Consider the following 21,282-nt stretch of genomic DNA (forward strand, 5'->3'; position numbering starts at 1 on the left):
TTACATCTTATTAACACAGAAACAATGTAAAACGATGAAAATGGAGAAAAGGTATCTTGAGACAATTGTATATATTGAGTTCAACTTCAAGACGCGACATGATGATCAACACGCGTCATTGAGGAAGTGTTTCCAGATGGCAAATCAGTCGCGTTTTACATTGATTCAACGTCAATGTAAAAAAGCGACTGATTTGCTGTTTGAGTTAGGACAATATTTCCAATCATTGGCTTGTTTCCTTGGCTGGTAAAATATGTTGTTTACACTAATTCTGCGTCTACAGACGATGAAGTAATGTGAAAAGAACCGATTTAGCTAGCTAAGTTAGAAACGACGCAGCTTATACAAATAACGTCGCTTTACATAAAATTAACGTAAATTACAAATAACTTAGCGGTAAAATTGATAAGACTTAAACCAGGTCAGAGCATTCCGAAGCCTTTGGAGTACTTGATGGCTTTGAGGAGGCGCTCCCTCATCTTGTCTCGGTTCTTGTAATCAGGTAGGAGAATGACATTGAAGCATGTGTGAGCCGTGGGGAGCCTGTTCGAATCTGGCCCGTTACGAGCAATTATCTGCAAGTGATTACAAAGAAAGTGAAATGAAAAGGTAGAATACTATTTGAGATGATTTCGTACTAAGTTTAACGCGCTGGTCTGTGAACCAGCATAAGAAGTTCTGGAAAACTCGGAAAGTCAAATCAGATCCTGCCACAAGCCTAAAAGAAAGGACTCGGATAAGATAATTGAGCAAATCTACTAATCCAACGTCCAAATAAAAATTGAGCCCGCAATTTTACTGATGTTGGTCAGAACTCTACTGCTCAGCCACAACCAAACCATCTCGGCTAACAAAACCTGCTCAGATTGATCCCGTTGAATTAATGCAAAAATAGCAAATGATAAGTTGAATGTTGCATAAATAAAATATCTTGTCAACCACAAAACAACGTTGTTCGGCTGCTTTACACCAAGACCTGATGTCAGCGGATTGAACCGTCACCATCGTAATGTAATGTTATCTCGGAGGTAACGATTGAACCCGGATAAAACCCATGCAACATGAAGTAAATTGTCCAAAGCTATAGATTCCACTTTTTAAACGGAAGAAACGCCACGAAATTACAACACTTTCGCGTTAAACAATAGATAGAAGAGCTTTACCATTTTCAACTTGGCAAGTCCACCAACGGGGGCTCTGTCGCTTCCAGTGGAGAACTGGAGCAGAGATCTCTTTTCCTCCTGAGTTAAGGTGTGCACGACCGACCAAAAATCGACGATGGTTTCGGAGGTTTTCGTGAATCCGCCGTCGTACTCGGTTGTCCGCTCCAACTCGTCAAAGTCGTAATCCTGTGTGATGTCACTTCAGTTTGAGAAAACGTCATTTCCGGTATACGATTGCAAATGAAATCGTTGTGTAAAGAGCAAATGTAATGCAACGAAATTTTGATAGATTAAAAAGATTTTCATCATCGGAAGTTATTCCTTCGCTTGAACAAAACTGACGATTGTTGCGTGAAAAAGTCAAACTTAATAAATCCGCTGACAAGTCCTCGATTGCGGAGTGGCGCCCCTTTGACTATAGCCCTTGATTTCTCTCATTATAAAGAACAGTACACTGCTCTAGGAAGCAATGCGTACGACCTTTCTCAGGGCTATGGCTTGCAAACTCAAACAGTCCTTGCTTGGGATGTCTTTAACCATCCATTCCAAAAGAGAAATTGCCCGGCCGGATGCTTACCTCGCTTCCTCGGACTAACAGCTCCAATTCGTCGTGGTGGAAGAGATACTTGAGTGGGGATTCGCTGACCACGAGGTCAAAGCCGCTCAAGAGGGCGTTGAACTGCTCAGATATAGATACGTTGAGCAGCCAGTCTGCATACAGGTGGACGTATTCCTGTGGAATGAAGACGTTATGATCAAATATACTTATGCTTCTTAAAGAAATAGAAAAAACAAAGCACCTAATTGAATGCAAAATACCGGAATTATCAATGGCTCTTAGGCCCAGAGGCTCCGAAACAGTAAATCGATTTTTGTCGCATCCAGGCTTTCGCCCGGTGGTTGAGGATTTAGATTGAGTGGACAGGAATGCAAGAAAGCCAATCTTCGTGTCCACCTTCTGGCATGCCTTTAAGTGTCCTACCAAAGACACAGCCGCATGCTCTTGAGCGGTGTCGAACCGGCGCCCTTTCGGGCGTCGTGCCAGTGCTCTCACCACTCAGCTACATAGCCGACGGAAAATCGTTCGAAATTTTTTATGTGCTTTTAAAGAATAACATGAACTGATGCGTTAAATATCACTATTTCATGACAATTCCACGAGTAAGTAATTAAACCACCACTCCTTTAAGAAGCCTGCCACATCGCGAAACAAATGAAGTGAGCATCTATGAAGAGCAAGCTACAGACCACCAAAGTTTGTTATTTTATAGGATATTCACTCACAAGGTGGTGTAAAAGTAGAAGTTTTTCAACAACATTAAAGTGAGAAGGTTGTTATTTTAGAATTAAAATACTTAGTAAAAAGGTCAAGTTCAGACGGCGGTGTGAAGGCTTTTCCTTTTATCGCATTTATGTAAAGTAGAATTTCCTGTCGTGGCTGTGATTGAAACGAAATATCGATTTGCGTTGTGTCAAAACAAAATGTTACTGGCAGTTTTGAAAATTCTGATAAAATTTAGAAAACCTAATTACTGTACAGCAGGGTTACTCAACTAATCTTAACAAAGGTCCAGTTTGACAAGTTGAACATTTATAGTGGTCGGGTGAATAAGTTATTTTACACGCAACCACGAAAGTGAAACCATCTGTACCAAACCATTTTTTAGGTAAAATGTAACTCGAATTGCATTTCTGAGAAAGTGTTGGGGAGTCTGGGAGTCGAAGCCCCCCAGCAACTAGGATGATCACAGTAAAAACTACCTCCTCCAAGCAGAAATCTGTTTAAAGAAGCCCTGAAACGTGGCAAAGAAGTTATTCTTCCAAAAGCTTAAGGTCCACCATCAACACCCAGAAGGTCCGGATTTGGACCGCGGTCTGCCAGTTGAGTAGCCCTGCTGTACAGTAAAAGAACGAAAGCAAAGAAACCCCGCATCAAATTCATTCAGTTTGGACTTCGGTTTGTTGTCTGAATAAATAAAACTGTTTATGAATGTGAAGAAATTCTTTGTTAGTACGTCGCAAGACAAAACACACTTTTGAGTTTGTCGCATTACAAACGTTTGGGAACCACTGCCCCCGTACATTGGAAGTAGAATATATCTGCAGGTTACTTGTCGGTTTTCTGACGTCACAGGTACGTCTTCCCCGCCTTCTTTCAAGTCGTGGTAATGTGTCGTCCCGAACACGTCCTGATATTCGACTCGAAATGTCACCATCAGATCTTCCTCGACATTACCTTCGTACGTCAACAGCTCCTGGAGGCTCTTGTAAAGGAGCTGAGAGAAAATATCGTTTGATGTTGACTCGAGTACAGAATAATTATTTTCCGACTTCATATCATCTTTTGTTATTAAAATACCTGGACAACTAAAAAGCGGATGAGACCGTTGACCAGGCATTTAATTCAATGACATAATACGCTTTTCCGGTGTAAAATAAGCCAAACTCGAAACGTCGGAATAAATTGTAAAATTGTAAATTACCGGATTATAGCCAGCTAGGTCATGGAACTTTCCTTTCTTCCCCAGCAGCTTCTTATAGACGACTGGTGGGAGGTTGACGTCAAGGATACAGTTGTTGTAGATGGCCAAGCCGAGCACTATCCCAGTAAGCCTGTACTGTGTCAGCGCTTCAAATGATTCGGGGTTGAACCAAAACAAATGGGTCCCTTCATCATACACAAACATACCTGAAACAAACAGAATTTTAACAATTACAAGATGAGCTCGCAGCTCAACTGCCGGCTGCATAGCCGAGTGGTAAGGGCCCTGGCTCAACGTTCGACAGGGCACCGGTTCGACACCGCTGTGTCTGTGTTTTTGGCAAGACACTCATACCAGATTATGCACTACCACAACAAATACATAGTTAAGTGTAATTGAGAGTAAACGGACAAACGTACAAAAGATTATCGGTTATCAAAGCATGCGGCCACACCTCGATAAGACACTTATATATCACGTCAAAAACCTCTAGCCAATGTTTATAAAAGGTTACAAAGAGTCCCTTGAATTTTTTCCATTCCCTCATCTCTGCCACAAAGCGTTCGTTTGAGTATGGTAAAAAAAGCAGACACAACAGGGCCCCAAAATATAACTGTAAAGCAGCAGCGGTCAAGTAAGAAAGGATCTTACCGTTCTCGGGGTTGAATATTTTGTCAATAACAAGCTGGAAAAACTCTTTGGACACCCCGCCTTCGTCTACGCCCTCTTCGCCGTCAAACTCAACATAAAGCTGTTTCTTTAAATCTTTCACGTTTTCCGTGGCCAGCTCAAGCTGTGGAAAAGAAAACAGATTTAAAAGAGCAGGTAATTGATTTGTAACCATCCCAACAAGTTTCTTTATAAAGAGGTTTACCAATTGAGCAGTTACTTTCTGCCTTGAACAATTGCAATTCGCTCTGTTTAATATAGAAAGTAACTTTTACATATTATTATGTCAAATTTTGAAGTGAAGACCTGCCTTGATTCAATGATGAAATCAGTTATGCTGGTGGTTGAAACGTTACCAACAATGACCACGGCTATTACTTTCAACATATTGTAGTGGCACAACTGCTTTGTAGTCACTGTTTGAGCACAACTAGCGCACAAATCAAAATGCAGGCACGTGAGTTGTCTCTCTGAAAGCACTAGGAGCCAACACTCGGCCAAGCAGCACATATTCTGGTGATTCGTCCGAGAACCAACCATTAGTCTGTCCCGATAGCTCAGTTGGTTAGTTAATAGTGCGTGACTTCATGAACGAAGAAGCTTCAATATCAAGCGGCGCTGGTTCGACTCCCGGGGTCTGCGCTTGAGCAACGCACGTTAAGGACTGCTCTCCATTCAGCGGCATCTAATGGATGGAATATTTCCCTGACAACAAGACTTCAACAATCGGAAACATTACTCTGTCAATCTCAGTGACCGGGCCTGTGTCAGTGATTCAAAGCCTCTACAAGCATGCGAAACTGTCAGGATTAAGCTCTGCAAGAAGCTTTCCCAGTCCGAGGATAGAGATTCAATCAATCAACCAACCAATAAAAAAACCGGAACCAACGTTTCATCGCACCTGGATTAATGTATCCTCTATGATGTGAGTGCGTCTGACTTGTAGTTTAAGATAGGGATGGATAAGAGATCCTTGCATAATGCTGGAAAACACTGTGCGGCGTCGTTCGCTGAACAATGAAAGAAAATTGTGAGAAGTTGCAATTCAATATCTGTTGATCTCGCATCCAAACAATCTAGAGAGCCAGAAGAAAACATCACTTTCGGATGCAATTCTACCATGGTAATTGGTAATGATCAAAACAACCAAGGAAAATATGAAGACTGGACAATGGGGACATGCATCACTGGTTCAAAAGTACAAGGAATAAGTTTCATAAAAACAATCTCATTTTAAAGGTAAATACTTTGTCATACAATTTTGGTAGAGAGGTGATTTTTTTAGCCATAGACAAATAAAACCTAACAACCAGACGGCATTTAACATACTAACATAAAAGCAATCTAAAAATTATTTATTGGCCATACTCAGTATGGCCGACAAACGTTTATGGCCATCCTGAGTATGGCCGAAAGCGTTTGTAATTTTTAGTTTATTTTGATGTCAAATGCCGTCTGGTTGTTAGGTTTTGTTTGTCTATGGTTAAATAGTTATAAATACTTTGTCAGTCCATAATTTCCGGCTGAGTTACCTATACATTGTGACTCTGTTGTCATAGAAGAGGTGTGTGGTCTTGCTAACTGTGTTCAACAGGAATGGATAGTGGAGGAAAGAAAACTTGGAGGGAAGTTGCTGACTTATTCTGTAGTTTGTGTAGTCTTTGTCAATCTGAAACAATAGTTCAATTAAAATTTTGATGGGTCTTCTTGTTGAAGCATCAATATAACAATGCAAAGAAATTTATTTTCACACGAGTCAGTTCAATCATATATATATAGCTAAAAATCGATTTCGATCAGCTTGAAGCTAGATCATCTTCAGTTAAGCTGAAAGCAAACAGCACAAAATCAAATGATGAAAGTGCGAAGGAATGAAAAACGTTTTACTTTAGCTACGTCAAAGAATTGATGGAAAAACTAACAATCAAAGGTGAAATAAAAGGAAAATGGCACGAAAGAGCATGGTATAGAATTGTACCATCGTCCATCAATAATACAAGATATCATGTGTATAAAAAAAGTATTCGCTTCCTGTTAAACAAGTTTCCATGTTTTTTTAATGTTTGTAAATGAAGTCATCAGCTGAGAACATCAGAACACCAAAACCAAATACCGAACACATGCCGCTTTCTTGTCGTATCTTGGCTTGCAGCCAGTAGTGACGAATTATGTACACAGGTCAAAGCTATAACGACTTTTTCTGGGACAAAAACGTCACGAATAAGGAGGACTGACGAATTAAACGATGAGGAATGTTACTGTACTACTAAACGTGCCTCTTATAGCAAATTAGTTGTTTTTTACATTAATTCAACGTCTGCAGACGTTGAATCAATGTAAAAAATGACTAATTTGCTGTCTGGGGCTTGTCAGAAGTTTATCACCTTTATGGAATCGTTTAAGGGCTCGTTGATGAACTCAGTCAGTGGCACAACGGGTTCTATGCCATCCAGCTTATCAACATTGAGTTCCTTCCCCAAAGGATCTACCCATGTGAATTGCAAGTCGTCGTCTGTGCATCATAAAAAAATCAGGGTGAAACAATTTGAAATCAATCTCTTAAAGCGTATATCATAACTCAAATGTGTTTATATTGCAGAGTCAGGCAAAAAAACAACATTTCAATTTTCAATCATTAGCAACATTGGGGATAGCTTGCACAAAATTATGCAATGGAGCATTTTGTCACTGAACAAACATAATTTTTGATTTAACAGGAAAAAAATAAAAAACACTATCTGATTTTAAATTGTTTTACAAAATACGCAATTTTTGCTACACATGTAGCTTGTAGCCTACATTTAGTTATCCGGCATGTGCAACCTAGAGTGTGCTTACTTATTGAAACAGACTTTTCAACCATAGTGTTTTACCCATATTGTCCAATGCTCCATGAATAAGAAGTCCAGCAGCAGTCTTCGATGTCTCTCTCAACTTGACAGAGACTTTGGCTCCAGACTGGTCGACGTCTCTGTCAATCTTGCCACCGAGGATTGAGGCATAAAATAAAATATTCAGACATTTCGATGCATATACAATTCCGCTATTGACTTGCTGACCAGAATCATCATCTGTTTCCTCTTCAGAAACAATCTGCAAAAACATAAAAATTCTTCTTCAATTGCAACAATTCATCAAACATCACGTCATCTACCAAGTCTATTGTCCAAAGCTAATTTTCTTTGAAAATAACCGCTCGTCTAAGGTTTGAATACAATTTGAAAAGTTTAGAATATCCAGAGTAGAATAAGCACAACAAACTCCAACAACTACTGTTTTCTCTTTTAAAAATCTGCATGCCATTTTTCAACTTAACCTTATTATACAGACATTTGCAGCCAGAATACCGTATCTCTTGTTCCCAGTCAATTATTGTACAGAAACAAGATCAACCAGAAACAGGCATAACTGACATTTATTTGGTGATATTTCAAATATAAAATTTGGTAACGGACAGACATTGATGCGAAAATCTTTAAATTTGAAGACCACAAGAGCCTCAGCTCCGCAATATTCAGCGTGTTAAAACTACTAAGTATGATGGTTTGTGTAGGAAAAAAAATTGGGTCTGGTTTCAGTATTACCAATTTTACGGACTATTGAAATAAAGTAACGAACAGACAGATAGAATTGGGAAATACCACTAGTCAGCCTTCACATGCACTTTCTATCTAAATTCAGCTCCCAAACCCAATAGATCAATGCTTTTTTTAATTTGAGATCTACCCCCCATCGTAAAAGTAGTATTTTTTGCTACTCCTTGATGCAGTGTTTGCGCAACAATTAGTTTAAAACCTTGATATAAAGTAACGGACAGACATTAAAAAAAGTAACGGACACTATCTCATTTCTGAAGTATTTTGCTACACTGAACCAAGGTGATGGAAAAAATGTTAATTTCCGAATAGGAAAAATTATGGTTTGCAATTTCGGAAAAACTTTGGTTGAAAAAAGTTTGTCTTATTTACAAAAAAATTGTTTTAATATTCATAGGCTGCCATTACAATCATATACATAAATTACATACATTTCCGAATTTGTTGTCATGCATTTCCAAATAGTGGTGCTACCCTGCTTTTTCCAGCCCTGCTGAAGTGTTTTTCTACCCTTGTTTTTTCATTCCTTACTATATTTTTATATTCTTATCAATATTTGCATCATCATAGCGGTCACTTTTCACTAGTGGAAGATAAAAGCAGTTTATTTATTGGATATATATATATTCTTGAAATTATCTTTAATTCGTGGAAATTTTCGACTTTTTCAAGTTAGTTCACACAATTTGAGTCATAGTATCCCCAAATGTGATGAAATTCTGGTATGTAAAAGGAAACATTTCTCTCTCCTCCAGGAATACGGTGTGGAGTGGCTATAGCCTGCACAACATCACTTATAGGGTATTATAATCATGGAATTCATAAGGGAGATCACAGCTGATCAAACATGATCAATTTGTTAAAGAAGAAGAATCATGGAAGTCCTCATCCTTTGGCCATCTCCATGTTGATCCTGATATGTTCGCTTTGGAATAACATTTGACAGTTTCTCTCTCTTCACTTGCAATCAAAACTTGTCAATGACATTTGCAGCGAGTAACCAACAATTGTTAGAACAAACATCTTTGATATTTCCCTGACTTGATCTTAAATTAACGTGATCTTCATTAACGAATCACAATTATAATGGAAATTTTTTTTAACAAAAAACATTTACATATAATTTTTTTTACTTCAAAATTTTTTTTTCAATCTATAAAAGGGGGTCTAATGCGCTAGGGCTAGTTCCAACCTTCCCTTTCTGACTACATACCCAGTCATCTTGTGACAGTCTTGGTGTTTAAAGCCCTATTTACAATCTACACAAATTCATAAAAAATATGGTAACGGACAGGCACAATATCAAACTTCCATAAATCTAGTGATTTAAATTGGAGGAAAGATAATTGTATAGGATTAATATGTGCTGCCAAATGTGAGATAGTCAATATTATGTTAGAAGTTAAAAAAACATATAGTTGTTTCTTGTTCGTAAAAAAAACTTTTTTGAGACTTTTTGGTAACGGACAGACATGTGTGGCTTACCAAACTTGCATACCTATTTTCTAAACTATGTATCAAACACAGAGCTCATTTTTTTTATACATAATTTTTCATATATATATGACTTCTCCAGATACATTGAAATTAGAAGAATAGAATAAAACAAACGTCATTTACACCCTGTACCATTCTAAGTGAAATTTTACTGAAAATTTGCTTGTAAGCAGGTGGAGATTTCAGAAATTAAGAAAAAGTTTGTCTGTAATGATAAAAACAAAGTAAAGTTAAATATTTGCTGTAGAGACTTTACCCTAACATTTGAACCTACTCAGACTTAACTGCGTTACAATTTTATTTTTTCTTACTCTGTCACACAATTTTGAAATATGCCCATTTAATGTGAGACTCACCTTAAAAGTGATCAATTGCTGCAAATTTTCAATGATATTTCTCAAATGTTTTGGATCAAACTCGGACCAATAATGAGCAAGTGCTGCTTGGGCTGGAATGGGTAAACGACTAATCACTTTGCAGAACAATGGGAAAGTTTTGTCTAAGGCTTCCGGGCTGTGAAGACTTGGATTCTCAATCAATACAACAAACATATTTAAATAATTGGGGTCTTGCATGTAAGCTTGCTTGTTAACCGATAATTGATGTTCGATGTCGTTTATAACGTATGCGATGGAATTGTGCATCACTCTTTCCAAAGAAGGGTGTTTTCCCCATAGTGTATATAAACCTCGAATATGTTCAATGTCTGCAGTCGGCCTATGAGACTTTCTTTTAGAAGTAACTAGTGAAGACACTGGAGAAGATTTATTTTCGGAAGTTGTGTTGTTTGCATAGTTGTCTTCGTCTAAATCATCCATTGATAACTTTTCTTTTTTGTTGTTTAGCAATTCTTCATCATTTTCATCTATGTCTTTGTCTTCGTCACACTCTTTACGCGAATTAAGAACTTCTTTTGTCGGCACACAAAACCTATTAATATTGTCAACAAATCAGTTCATTCCATGTGCTTCATTTAGTAGCGGTACATATTCAAATGTGGACAAAAAACACGTTCGTATTTTTGCAAAGAAAAAAGCAATAGCAATTAGGAAGCAAAATTAGTTTTAACTGTGACTTATGATTGGCAATTGGCATTTATAAACATATATAACATACTGTGGTTTACTTTCCAGAACAACAGCACCACAAGGGGTACTTGCCATGCTTTTGTGAAGCATTTTTCCTTATGAAGAGACTGCTGCCTCTCAGTAGACGAAGTTATATTACGACATAATTCATACATCTAAAATATTGTGTAAGAGAAAAACTTACAGGTTTAAGCATCTAGACTTCGAAAATATTGTCCATATTCCTTCTTTTAAAGAAGTCAGCCCATTATCTTCAGATACAGGGGACAATTCTCTGTTTGACAACTCTTCAAGAGCACGGTACTCTGAATCTGAAACTTTGTTGTAAAAATAATAATTTGGCAACGTAACATTATTGTACTTTGGACAATAACAAGTTATGCCTAATCTATGACTATTTTAAAAATACATCAACTCGTCAAACAGTTAGGATTTAATATACTGTCATGTAAAGCTTTTTTGTTGGCACCTGGTGTTGTTTCATAAATTAAAGTACAGATACATCTCATCATGAATGCAACGGAAAATTTCCCATATTTGATGTCACATACAGAGAAGACATAGGAGTTCCAAAAGAACTTGGTGATAATTTGTATGGAACACAAGTTAAAGATTTCACTACAATGCCTGCAATCGCTCTATGCTATGTCATCACAGAATCTGTGTCACTTAGCACAAAAATGATGCTCATCACAGGAAATCTAAGAATAACTCACTGTACGTTTGTACTGACATTTAGAAACAAGCAGCCAACAGGAAACAAGAAAGAACAGTAGCCGACGCTACAAATTCAAGGTACCTCTTACATTACGACGCCAAACTTAAGTGGACTTAAAATGGTCATGAAAAAGTGATAAAGAAGCTTCCTTGCACTTTTAAATCAATAAATAATAATATAATAATATTAATAGTATTAATCATGTTTTTATTTGTGCCCATAACATACTGTACATTGCAATGACAGATGCTATACAACAGACAACAGGAAGCAGCGAAAGGACTAATAGTCTTCGACTCTTCGAGTCAGCTGCTCCCTTTATTTCGGCTTGCCATTAATTGTCTTTTGCCGAGACACAGCCGCGACGCGTGCTCTAGAGTGGTGTCGAACCCACGTCCTTTCAAACATCATGCAGACATTCTCACCACTCAGCTACACATAAAAAAGGATGATAAAGGATGTTGCATCTTTATAAATACAGCTGATGATGAAAGACTTGCAGCTGAATCCACACTCACTCGTATAGAGGTTTATCAGGTGGAAAAGCTACCTCCAGGTACAAATGAGCAGTGGTACAACTGCCATGGTTTTAACCACAAGAGAACCAACACAGACTGCTGCAAAGTGTCTATGCATCATTTGGGTTTTGCCAACAATCCTTTCACTTGCATTTAAACACTCTAGCAAATCATGGGACGTCTTTTAGAATGCCCATAAACTACGCCCAGGACCTAACAGACTTCAATAACAAATCAAGTAATAAGAGTACTTGCTCTTCAGTGCTTTACAAATCAGAGTGTCAATGCAGCCATATTGAGATGCAACGGAGTAGATTATTAGCCGAATCCATTTCATTGCTGAGTACCAAGCAGGAATAAGATTCAGTGCCACTTTTAAAAATCTTTGGTATGAACTAACAGGGTATCGAAGCCACGTTTACTTCAGAGGCAAGTGCACTAAACACTAAGCCGGTAATACCATACATACATAATATATACATCGTGGGAGGGGTATCAACTGTTTGACACAAAAAATGTATTCTGAATTATCAGGCAAAGGTGCTATTTACTGCGCTGAAACTATATATATATACTTTTTATAACAGCATAACCATTAAAAATTAATGCTTAGACAAAAACATTTCACACTCCAACAGTATTTAATCTTATAATGTTGTTGAAATAAATCTACTTACGAGGAATTTCAGATTGAGAATGTGTGGTTGTTGCTATGCTCTGAGAACTTGAAGAAGAAGATTCATGTACAGAAATACTTTGCAACTTTGAATTGATTGAAGTGGAATCCCATGGTTTCTCTGATGCTGGCGAATCAGGACGAGAAACATTGTCATTAAAATTGTCCTTTGCACTAGTGTCATTGCTACTTTGTGATGTACCAACACTTTCTGAGGAACTATGTGAAGTTAACGATGAATGTGATGATTGTGGGCTTCTAGTGATGCAGTTACTTGGTTCTCCAGAACTATAATTATCAGGGCACGCTTGTGATGATGAGGATTTGATATCTCTCGCATCTTTACGAGCAATCTTTGATGGAGGCTTATCGCATAAACTAACTTTGCTTCGAAATAGAGTTAAAGCTCTGGCAGCAGCATCATCTGAAGACAGCTTTTCAAATTTTGGATTGGATGCACAATCCGTATTTGTGCAATCAGGTCGACCACATCCATCGGTTAATTGGGAATAAAATTGTTGTATCCGTTCTTTGACAACCGCGCCTCGTTTTGACATCATTAATGGCTTCCCAATATTGGAGGAATTATTTTCAATGCTGAAACAAGACAATATCATTGGACCTTCAACAGATTGCAATACAGTATAAAACAACACACATTTGAACGTCAAGGATAACCTGTGTACATCAGTTTAATGCATCTTCCAGTTTTATACACTTTCATGCACCAGTTTAGTTCAAAATTATTACCCGACTCTTTTCAAAACTACTATAGCAGCACTGTTAGCAGTAATCTGCTCATACACAGCTGTAGTTAGTACAGTAACATCCCAAGCACGATAGTGGTGGGGATGATCTGAGAACAATGTCTATACTCGTGCGTAGTAGATTATTGCAGTAAGGAAATGAATTGACACCATCAAAACAAAAGGGGGAAGACCAGTCTGATGCCCAAAACCAAACCATTGACAGAATGTAGAACAGAACTGCGAAAGACTTGATTACAAAAAGGAATCAAACTTAAAACCGATACCCATACCAAAGCATGCTAGTATACTGATGTACTATTATACAATCATACTGCCAAGAGTAGCTGAGAAGACAATCAAGATTATCTGAGGTGTACTCTCTGGTACATATCGACACATATTGAAACTTAGTGAAAAATTTGACTACGTACTTATGAAATACAAAGCTTGAATCCTTCTCTGAACAATTAATGTTACCTTTCAAATACTTGACCTGTTGTGCTGCATAATTTTTTCAGTTGTTATTTTGGATGAGCAAGTTACGCAGTCTCTCAAATGTTTTACAGCTGTGATACTGTATGATTTCTTTTAAAATATTTCTGTTTTTTTTGCTTATTGTTTTTTTTTATAATATTAAATGTAGTGTTGTTGCTGAGTTGCATCTGTTTATGGTAGTTATTAGAATTCATCAAATCTTATTTTTTACATATAGAAACATATATGAAAACTATTCCATATATATATACTGAACATGTTGCTTGAAACTCAACTCAAAAATCTGCAAATCCTCCTCTATAACTTTTAAAATAATTTACAAAAAGAAAAGATGGCTTGGTCACGTTGAGCGCAGCTCAAGCTGGATCGCACAGGTCAGATGTGTCAACATTGCAGCACAGCGGGGTCAAGGTAGATCAAAACTTTCTTGGGAAGAACTTGTAAAACGTGACCTTATAGCCCTGAACAGTGAACATGGACTCTGCCAACCCAATAAATCGCGAGGTGTGGAGGGGAAGACTTCGTTCTCGACAGACAGACAGGCCACAGCCTTGACATGAGGATTAATTCATGGCCTGTATAATCAAAATTGGTTGATGATGATGATGAAAATCAAAAAGAAAAAGGTGAAATGTTTTGAACAGTATATTTAATCATTGACACTTATCAACCAAATGCTAAATCATAAAACAGACTTGTAATATAGGCTACCTAAGTTTTTGACAGCTTCACTGTCTTCGTTTATTTATGTGTCTCGATTAGCCAATTATAATTATATCATTGATGAGTTTGAGGGTGGCTGCTTGACTTGAAGACCTTGAACGGTCACTTCGCAGCCTTACGTTGCTGTGACGCTATATATTACTATTTGCTTTTTTTATTGTGATGTTTTCAGCAGTTTTACTGTATGTACATTATTGTACAAAGTGTTTTGATTTATTGTACATTTTTTTTTGCTGTTTGCAGCAATTAATAAATCTTTATTTATCTATCATCTGTGGTACGGTAAGTGAATACTGAAAAGTTTGGTTGTTCATCAGGACAATTATCTTTCTATCCTATTTTTCTGTTCTTTCACCATCCTGTTTATTGTTGCTTTTACTTTCAATTTCATCAGATGAACGTTACAACTAGTGCTTGAAACGATCTGTGGTAAGCTAAAAATAGCATATTGCAAAGTAATCAAGTGAATGATCATCGTCTCACATTACTACTTTACACTAACACACTTTTTCCGTGACAAATAACTAAGTAATACTAAACATTAAACTATTATTGTGACCGACTGAGAGAGTACAGGAGCTTGATATCTTCATGCTATTGTGCAGAATGCCATGTGCTGTATTAGTGTATTATCCATGTTTTTCTATACAAATAAGTTTTATGTCTTAACAATAAAAAACAATTTGTTAATAACAATATTTTCTTAGTTTCCACTTTTAATTTATACAACTTCTTGTTTAGACCATATCCACTTTTCACAATTTTGCTTATCGTCGTCATGTAATCAAGAGCACATCACAATCTCGCCTTGTTATGACTTTCAGTGATGTACGCGCATACAAAAAATATTGACGCCATCAGCCTTAACGCAAATGTTCAAAAAACCATACCGGTACGCCATATGCGTCAACGTAACTTGTAAAAAAAAGTTGGCGGCGTCAGCACATACACTAGCGTAAACTCATTTTGTTTGCTAGGTGCCAAACATTCACACGGATAAACCACTCGAAACAAACAAGTTTTATTTTGAATTTCCACGAAAAAACACAAGCATCTAAAAGTGTTCATCTGACATTTTGCTGCGTTTTGGTTTCAATATGTTTTTGCCCATTGAAAACATTCTTTCAACTTATTCAAAATTTGGAAAGTTTAATAAAAAAAAATGCAAACAAAAGCTACAGTAAGACATTAAAAAGTTTGCGTTGACGCTATGCGCTAAAAAACCGCGAAAACTTTACGACGTAGCCTCAAGCGACAACTATCCAAAAAAATATGGCCGCAAGCGTTTGCGTAAACAAAAAGTCTACGGCGTAGAATTTGCGGCGTATGCGTACATCTCTGATGACATTTGCTTTACTCCTGTTCTTGCTATGCATCAGAATTAATCAATTAAGTTGCTAGTCGAAGGTAATATCAACATAAAGCTAATAATTGTAAGCATTAGAATGGTAAGAAATTTAGGAGCTTGTGTACAAGTCATTACCCTGGTCATAAAGCTGACATGATGTACAATTGTACATCAATGACCGAAATCAACCAAGCCTTGTAGGGTGAAATGTTTGAACAGTAAAGCAATAGGTAAAGCAGTTTCACCCTATATATTTTTGGTCGATTCCAATGTATAACAATGTGCAGTGACGTAGCCAGGGGGGGGTTTTGGGGGTTACAACCCCCCCTTTGGCAGGCGTGTGACGTCACGATCATAGGCGCCGACTTTTCAAAAAACCTTGGGGGGGCGAGAAAGGTGATGACGTCATAACCATAACGCTATTTTACTCAATTAAAATAGTCTTTGATTAAGCTTAGTGTCTTGTTTGTATTGACAGTTGACACCTAGGTCCTAGGTCGCAAACCGAATTTATTAGAACCGCTGCTTGAAACGATTAGTTTTACGCATGCTGTACGCCAAGTTGTAAAAATTATGATATTGTTAGCTCATAATTGGAACTGTTGGAAAACAAGCCGATTCATTTCCTTTTTGTGCAAGTGAATAACAACGATCAAGACAGTGAAGTTATCGAAATAAAACGCAAAAAATCATGATCTCAAGTAGAGTAGAAACCCGCTATCAGTTTTATTAACCTCGTTTTGCTAATTACTTATTTTCAAAGCGCTAACAACGACAAAGTGTTTTCTGTTTTTTATCAAAAGTCTTTACTCTTTATAGTCTTTTATCGAATACCGGCGTATATACTCGAGTATACGTCGAGATATTCGCAAGTGATTTTCACCTCAAAAAGACAGGTTCAACTTATACACAGGACAAGCTGTTGTCTCCAGCTCCGCAGTTTTCAAAATTTTTGCTGGGGCGAAATCATTGCCGACGTAGATTACGGAGTGTGTAATGGCGTAGTCGTCGGCTGAAATCAAAATTTTGAATACGTTTATTTGCAGTCAATCAAACTTAAGTTTCAAATTTAATGATTACTTGTCAATTCTAAACCTTATGCAATGTTAAGCAGTATGCAAAGCTCAGGAGACAAAAACAGCGGAAAGAGCTGTTTTAAGAGATCAATTTTTTTCTTTTGCGTGTAGGATATAATCGTTCTTATTACGTAACATTCCATGATCGTTGAAGTCGATGTCAAACCTTAGCGGCCGCATAAAACGATGTCAGTTGGCTTGGTGATAATAGCCGTAAGAGGCGTCGTTAAGGCAACTAATATCTGTGACCAAAACCATTGAACACCTTTTCTTTTAGGCAGTGGCTATTTGACCGGCTCCGGTCTTTGAATCTGAAACACTATTTGACCGGTCATGACGTCACTACATAAGCACTTTTTTCTTTTTCTCTTTCAAAGCAAAAGACGTGAAGCGCCGAAATAAGTTCTAAATTCAACACGTTTGCTTCAACTCAGTCTGTGGCGCGTAGGTTACGTCTCCGACTGCCATTCTAGAGGGGATGAGTTCGATACTATCCGGAAGCGTTCTTTTTTTCATTTTTTTTTATTTAAATTTTGACCCGAAGCGCATTTTTGTGGTCAATTTTTAATTTGAGTAGCCTACAGCCTATTTTTTTATGTCTTTTCAAATGTGAGTAATAAAGTTAGAGTTTTTTTTAATTTGCTGGAATTTGAGAATTTCTCTTGGTAATTTTCCGATCGTCATAAGTGACCGTGTTTGCCGAACAACCAATTACATTTTTGCTCTCAAGTTAGTTATATACAATACTTCTTTAAAAAATGGTTTTACCTTGACCATTTTTTTTAAAAGGTCACTTATGGTCGTTCAACAAACACGGTTTGAAAAGATATAAAAAAAAAATGGGCTGTAGGCTACTCAAATTAAAAATTGACCACAAAAATGAGCTTCGGGTCAAAATTTAGATAAAAAAAATGAAAAAAAGAACGCTTCCGGATAGTATCGAACTCATCCCCTCTAGAATGGCAGTCAAAGACGTAACCTACGCGCCACAGACTGAGTTGAAAAAAACGTGTTGAATTTAGAAGTTAAATATATCGGCGTTTCTCGTTTTTTGCTTTGAAAGAGAAAAAGAAAAAAGTGCTTATGTAGTGACGTCATGACCGGTCAAATAGTGTTTCAGATTCAAAGACCGGAGCCGGTCAAATAGCCACTGCCTTTCTTTTATCGGTTTTCGATTTAATTCTCACACATTGCGAACAAAACAATGCGTTCTGTTGAATCATAATTGATCTCACAGCGGGAAGACCTCGTTGACAATAGCGCGTCTAATTTAGCTGGTTTACTTAATATTGCAGTGAAGAGTTACGTGACTATTCCAGCAGCGTAAGTTACTCTACCATCTACTTTGAAATTTCCGTACCGTATGAGAAAGCCAGCTGCTGTTTTGCGGGCAAAAGCAACGTAAGTGTTTTATCTTTGAAACAACACTTGTAATAACCATTTTTCTTGCCCCTCAACCATAAATTTACGGGGGGCGCCGCTCCCCGGAAGTCGGCGCGTATGGTCACGATATTGAGAATGATGCTTTCAGTCTAAAAAAAAATTGCCTGATTTTAAACAAAATTGCATTAAAAGAGCGAGTTTTGCCAATACCAAACATTCAAACATCTCAACCAGGAATTAGCAACAAGAAAACACAGAACTTAGCTTTATTTCCAAAAAATGCCGAAGAAAACATGATCTTATACTTTTGCTATGCTACGGTACCGAACAGCACCATTTTACAGGAATATTCGTACCCACATTTTTGACGAAAATGCTCTCAGAATGCACCAAATTTAAAGTAAATTTTCTGGGAGCCCCCCAGACCCCCCACCGCTGGGTGGCTAAAACCCCCCCTTTCTAAAATCCTGGCTACGCTACTGACAATGTGGTATTTTCATCAGGGTGGAGACTACACCAGCTCCGAAATTTAGTCACCTTTCATACTTACCTTGAGTTTTCACTGTTCATCAGCAGTTTTCTTTAAAAACAAAGTTATCACCATAAAAAAGAAACAAATCTAATTTGTCAATTGGTTTATTTTAACACAATTTCACTTCATTATATAAGTTGCTGAAAATAATTAAAATATAAAGCATTTGGTGGCAGTTTTTAACAGTAAATAAAATATATTACTAAAAACATCATCAAAACTTTCAAACTAGGTATGGTAGATTTTGGAAAGAAATGTAGGTTTTAAATAATTACCGTATTACACATAGCCTAGATGCTATAATCTACGGTAAGTTCTAGGCCAGATATACACTTCTTCGCCTAAACATTAAGCCTGAACAACTACGGTACCGGTAGGCCATATATATAAATAAGGCAGTGGCTATTTGACCGGCTCCGGTCTTTGAATCTGAAACACTATTTGACCGGTCATGATGTCACTACATAAGCGCTTTTTTCTTTTTCTCTTTCAAAGCAACAGACGAGAAGCGCCGATATAAGTTCTAACTTCAACACGTATTCTCCAACTCAGACCGTGGCGCGTGCGATACGTATCCGGCTGCCAATCTAGAGGAGATGAGTTCGATACTATCCGGAAGCATTCTTTTTTTTCATTCTTTTTTTATCTAAATTTTGACCCAAAGCGCATTTTTGTGGTCAATTTTTAATTTGAGTAGCCTACAGCCCATTTTTTATGTCTTTTCAAATGTGAGTAATAATGTTAGAGTTTATTTAATTTGCTGGAATTTGAGAATTTTTCTTGGTAATTTTCCGATCGTCATAAGTGAACGTGTGTTGCCGAACGACCCTACATTTTTCTCTCAAGTTAGTTATATACAATACTTCTTTAAAAAATGGTTTTACCATTACCATTTCTTTTAAAAGAAGTATAGTATTGTATATAACTAACTTGAGAACTATACTTGAGAACTATTAACTAACTTGGACTGTAGGCTACTCAAATTAAAAATTGACCACGTAAATACGCTTTGGGTCAAAATTTAGATAAAAAAAAAATGAAAAAAAGAATGCTTCTGGATAGTATCGAACTCATCCCCTCTAGATTGGCAGCCGGAGACGAACCCTACACGCCACGGACTGAGTTGAAGAATACGTGTTGAATTTAGAACTTATGTCGGCGCTTCTCGTCTTTTGCTTTGAAAGAGAAAAAGAAAAAAGTGCTTATGCAGTGACGTCATGACCGGTCAAATAGTGTTTCAGATTCAAAGACCGGAGCCGGTCAAATAGCCACTGCCTATAAATAAAGCCTTCACTCCGGGCCTTCACTTGTGATCTAATGAGTTAACAGGTAGTCACACTCAACCAAAAGCGATGCATCATTTGATTTTCTTATTGTTTGCCATATTGGCATGCATTCTACTCTTTGATTTAGTTCGGTCTTATTTGATGATGTTGGCCAATTTCAAACATTAAAAATGCTAAGGTTACGAAATAAGTTGGCTCAACAAGGAGGGCAGCAGACCAAAAGGTTGCCTCAGCCAACCATCACCCAAGCAAATACTGTGAAGTTGTTACACTTTGGAGTGTGGACCACAACAGAAATAACCGAATGTGCACTGTGCAGCTGTCTTAATGTCTTGCAACATGTTTTTCATTGATGCTTGTTTCACTTGAACAAGCACATTGCTACAGTTGGAGAAATGCAATGCTTGTTGTTACATCGCAAGTGCTCTGTCTTATGGTGACAGCCAGCTAGATCACTTTTTTTTATATAGCCTGTTGAAAATGTGGGCTACGTTAGGTTAATCTAGCAATGAGGTAGGAGTAGGACATACCGTACCGTAGGTCTCTAGTTGTCACCACCACAAAACCAAAGAAAAGTTAAGTTCAGTTTTATTGTCTAAATGTGGCACATACAAAATTTTAGTGTGATCGATGATGAAAACCACCTACTACGCAGTTAGCAGTCTTCCTCTTGTAGTGTTGGTGTGAAAATCAATATTCAATCATCACTATTTGACATTTTGACTGAAAAAAATATCTGTTGTAAAAAGGCGTTTCCAAGCTGAAAATCGAATTAAACAAGAAACTGACAACAGCGCAAAGGAACATGGAAAGAATATTAAAACAATGAAAACTATTAACAGTACTACAAAAAGTGCTCAATGCCAAGCAAAAAGGCAAAGCAGATAAGACCTTCTGATGATCCGTTAGGTGAAACAATTTGTAAAGGCTTTGGAAAGAATATTATTAAATAGAAATAGAAAAAACAAGATTAGAAATGGAGTGAACAGAAACTAAACAAACATTAAAAATTTCATTGAAACTGCAAAAAATCTAAAGTGACTTAGAAAGAATGGCAGACAGCAGGTGGGCCAAAATCACCACAGAATGGACACCAAGATATGCAAAAAAAAAACAGAGGAAGATGGAAAAGAAAATCAGGATGATATTGAAGATAAGATTGGCATCACCTGGATGAGAACAGCGAAAGACAGAATGAATGGTATGGAAGCCCAGTGCTTCCACTTTAAAGGATTTTATCCCGAAAAAGGGATTTTTCAACGCTTCGAAAGATAAAAAAGGG

The 21,282-nt window shown here is 37.3% G+C and overlaps 1 protein-coding gene across 1 annotated transcript; it reads right to left on the bottom strand.

Annotated features, from left to right (window-relative positions):
* Positions 1–20: 20 nt before the first annotated feature.
* LOC145779417 (ubiquitin-protein ligase E3A-like) lies at positions 21–18,856 on the bottom strand. Its single transcript, XM_082591003.1, has 14 exons — positions 18,733–18,856; positions 12,410–13,005; positions 10,681–10,813; positions 9,765–10,338; positions 7,189–7,408; positions 6,700–6,827; positions 5,848–5,984; positions 5,217–5,325; positions 4,298–4,439; positions 3,647–3,852; positions 3,275–3,439; positions 1,741–1,896; positions 1,164–1,349; positions 21–575 (listed from the first exon to the last, which is right to left on the bottom strand). The coding sequence occupies exons 1-14, from the start codon at positions 18,750–18,752 to the stop codon at positions 423–425; spliced, it is 2,925 nt and encodes a 974-aa protein (XP_082447129.1). The 5' UTR covers positions 18,753–18,856; the 3' UTR covers positions 21–422.
* Between the last annotated feature and the right edge of the window lie 2,426 nt (positions 18,857–21,282).

The sequence above is a fragment of the Aplidium turbinatum genome, chromosome 11, assembly GCF_918807975.1.
Source record: "Aplidium turbinatum chromosome 11, kaAplTurb1.1, whole genome shotgun sequence".
NCBI classification, from domain to species: domain Eukaryota; kingdom Metazoa; phylum Chordata; class Ascidiacea; order Aplousobranchia; family Polyclinidae; genus Aplidium; species Aplidium turbinatum.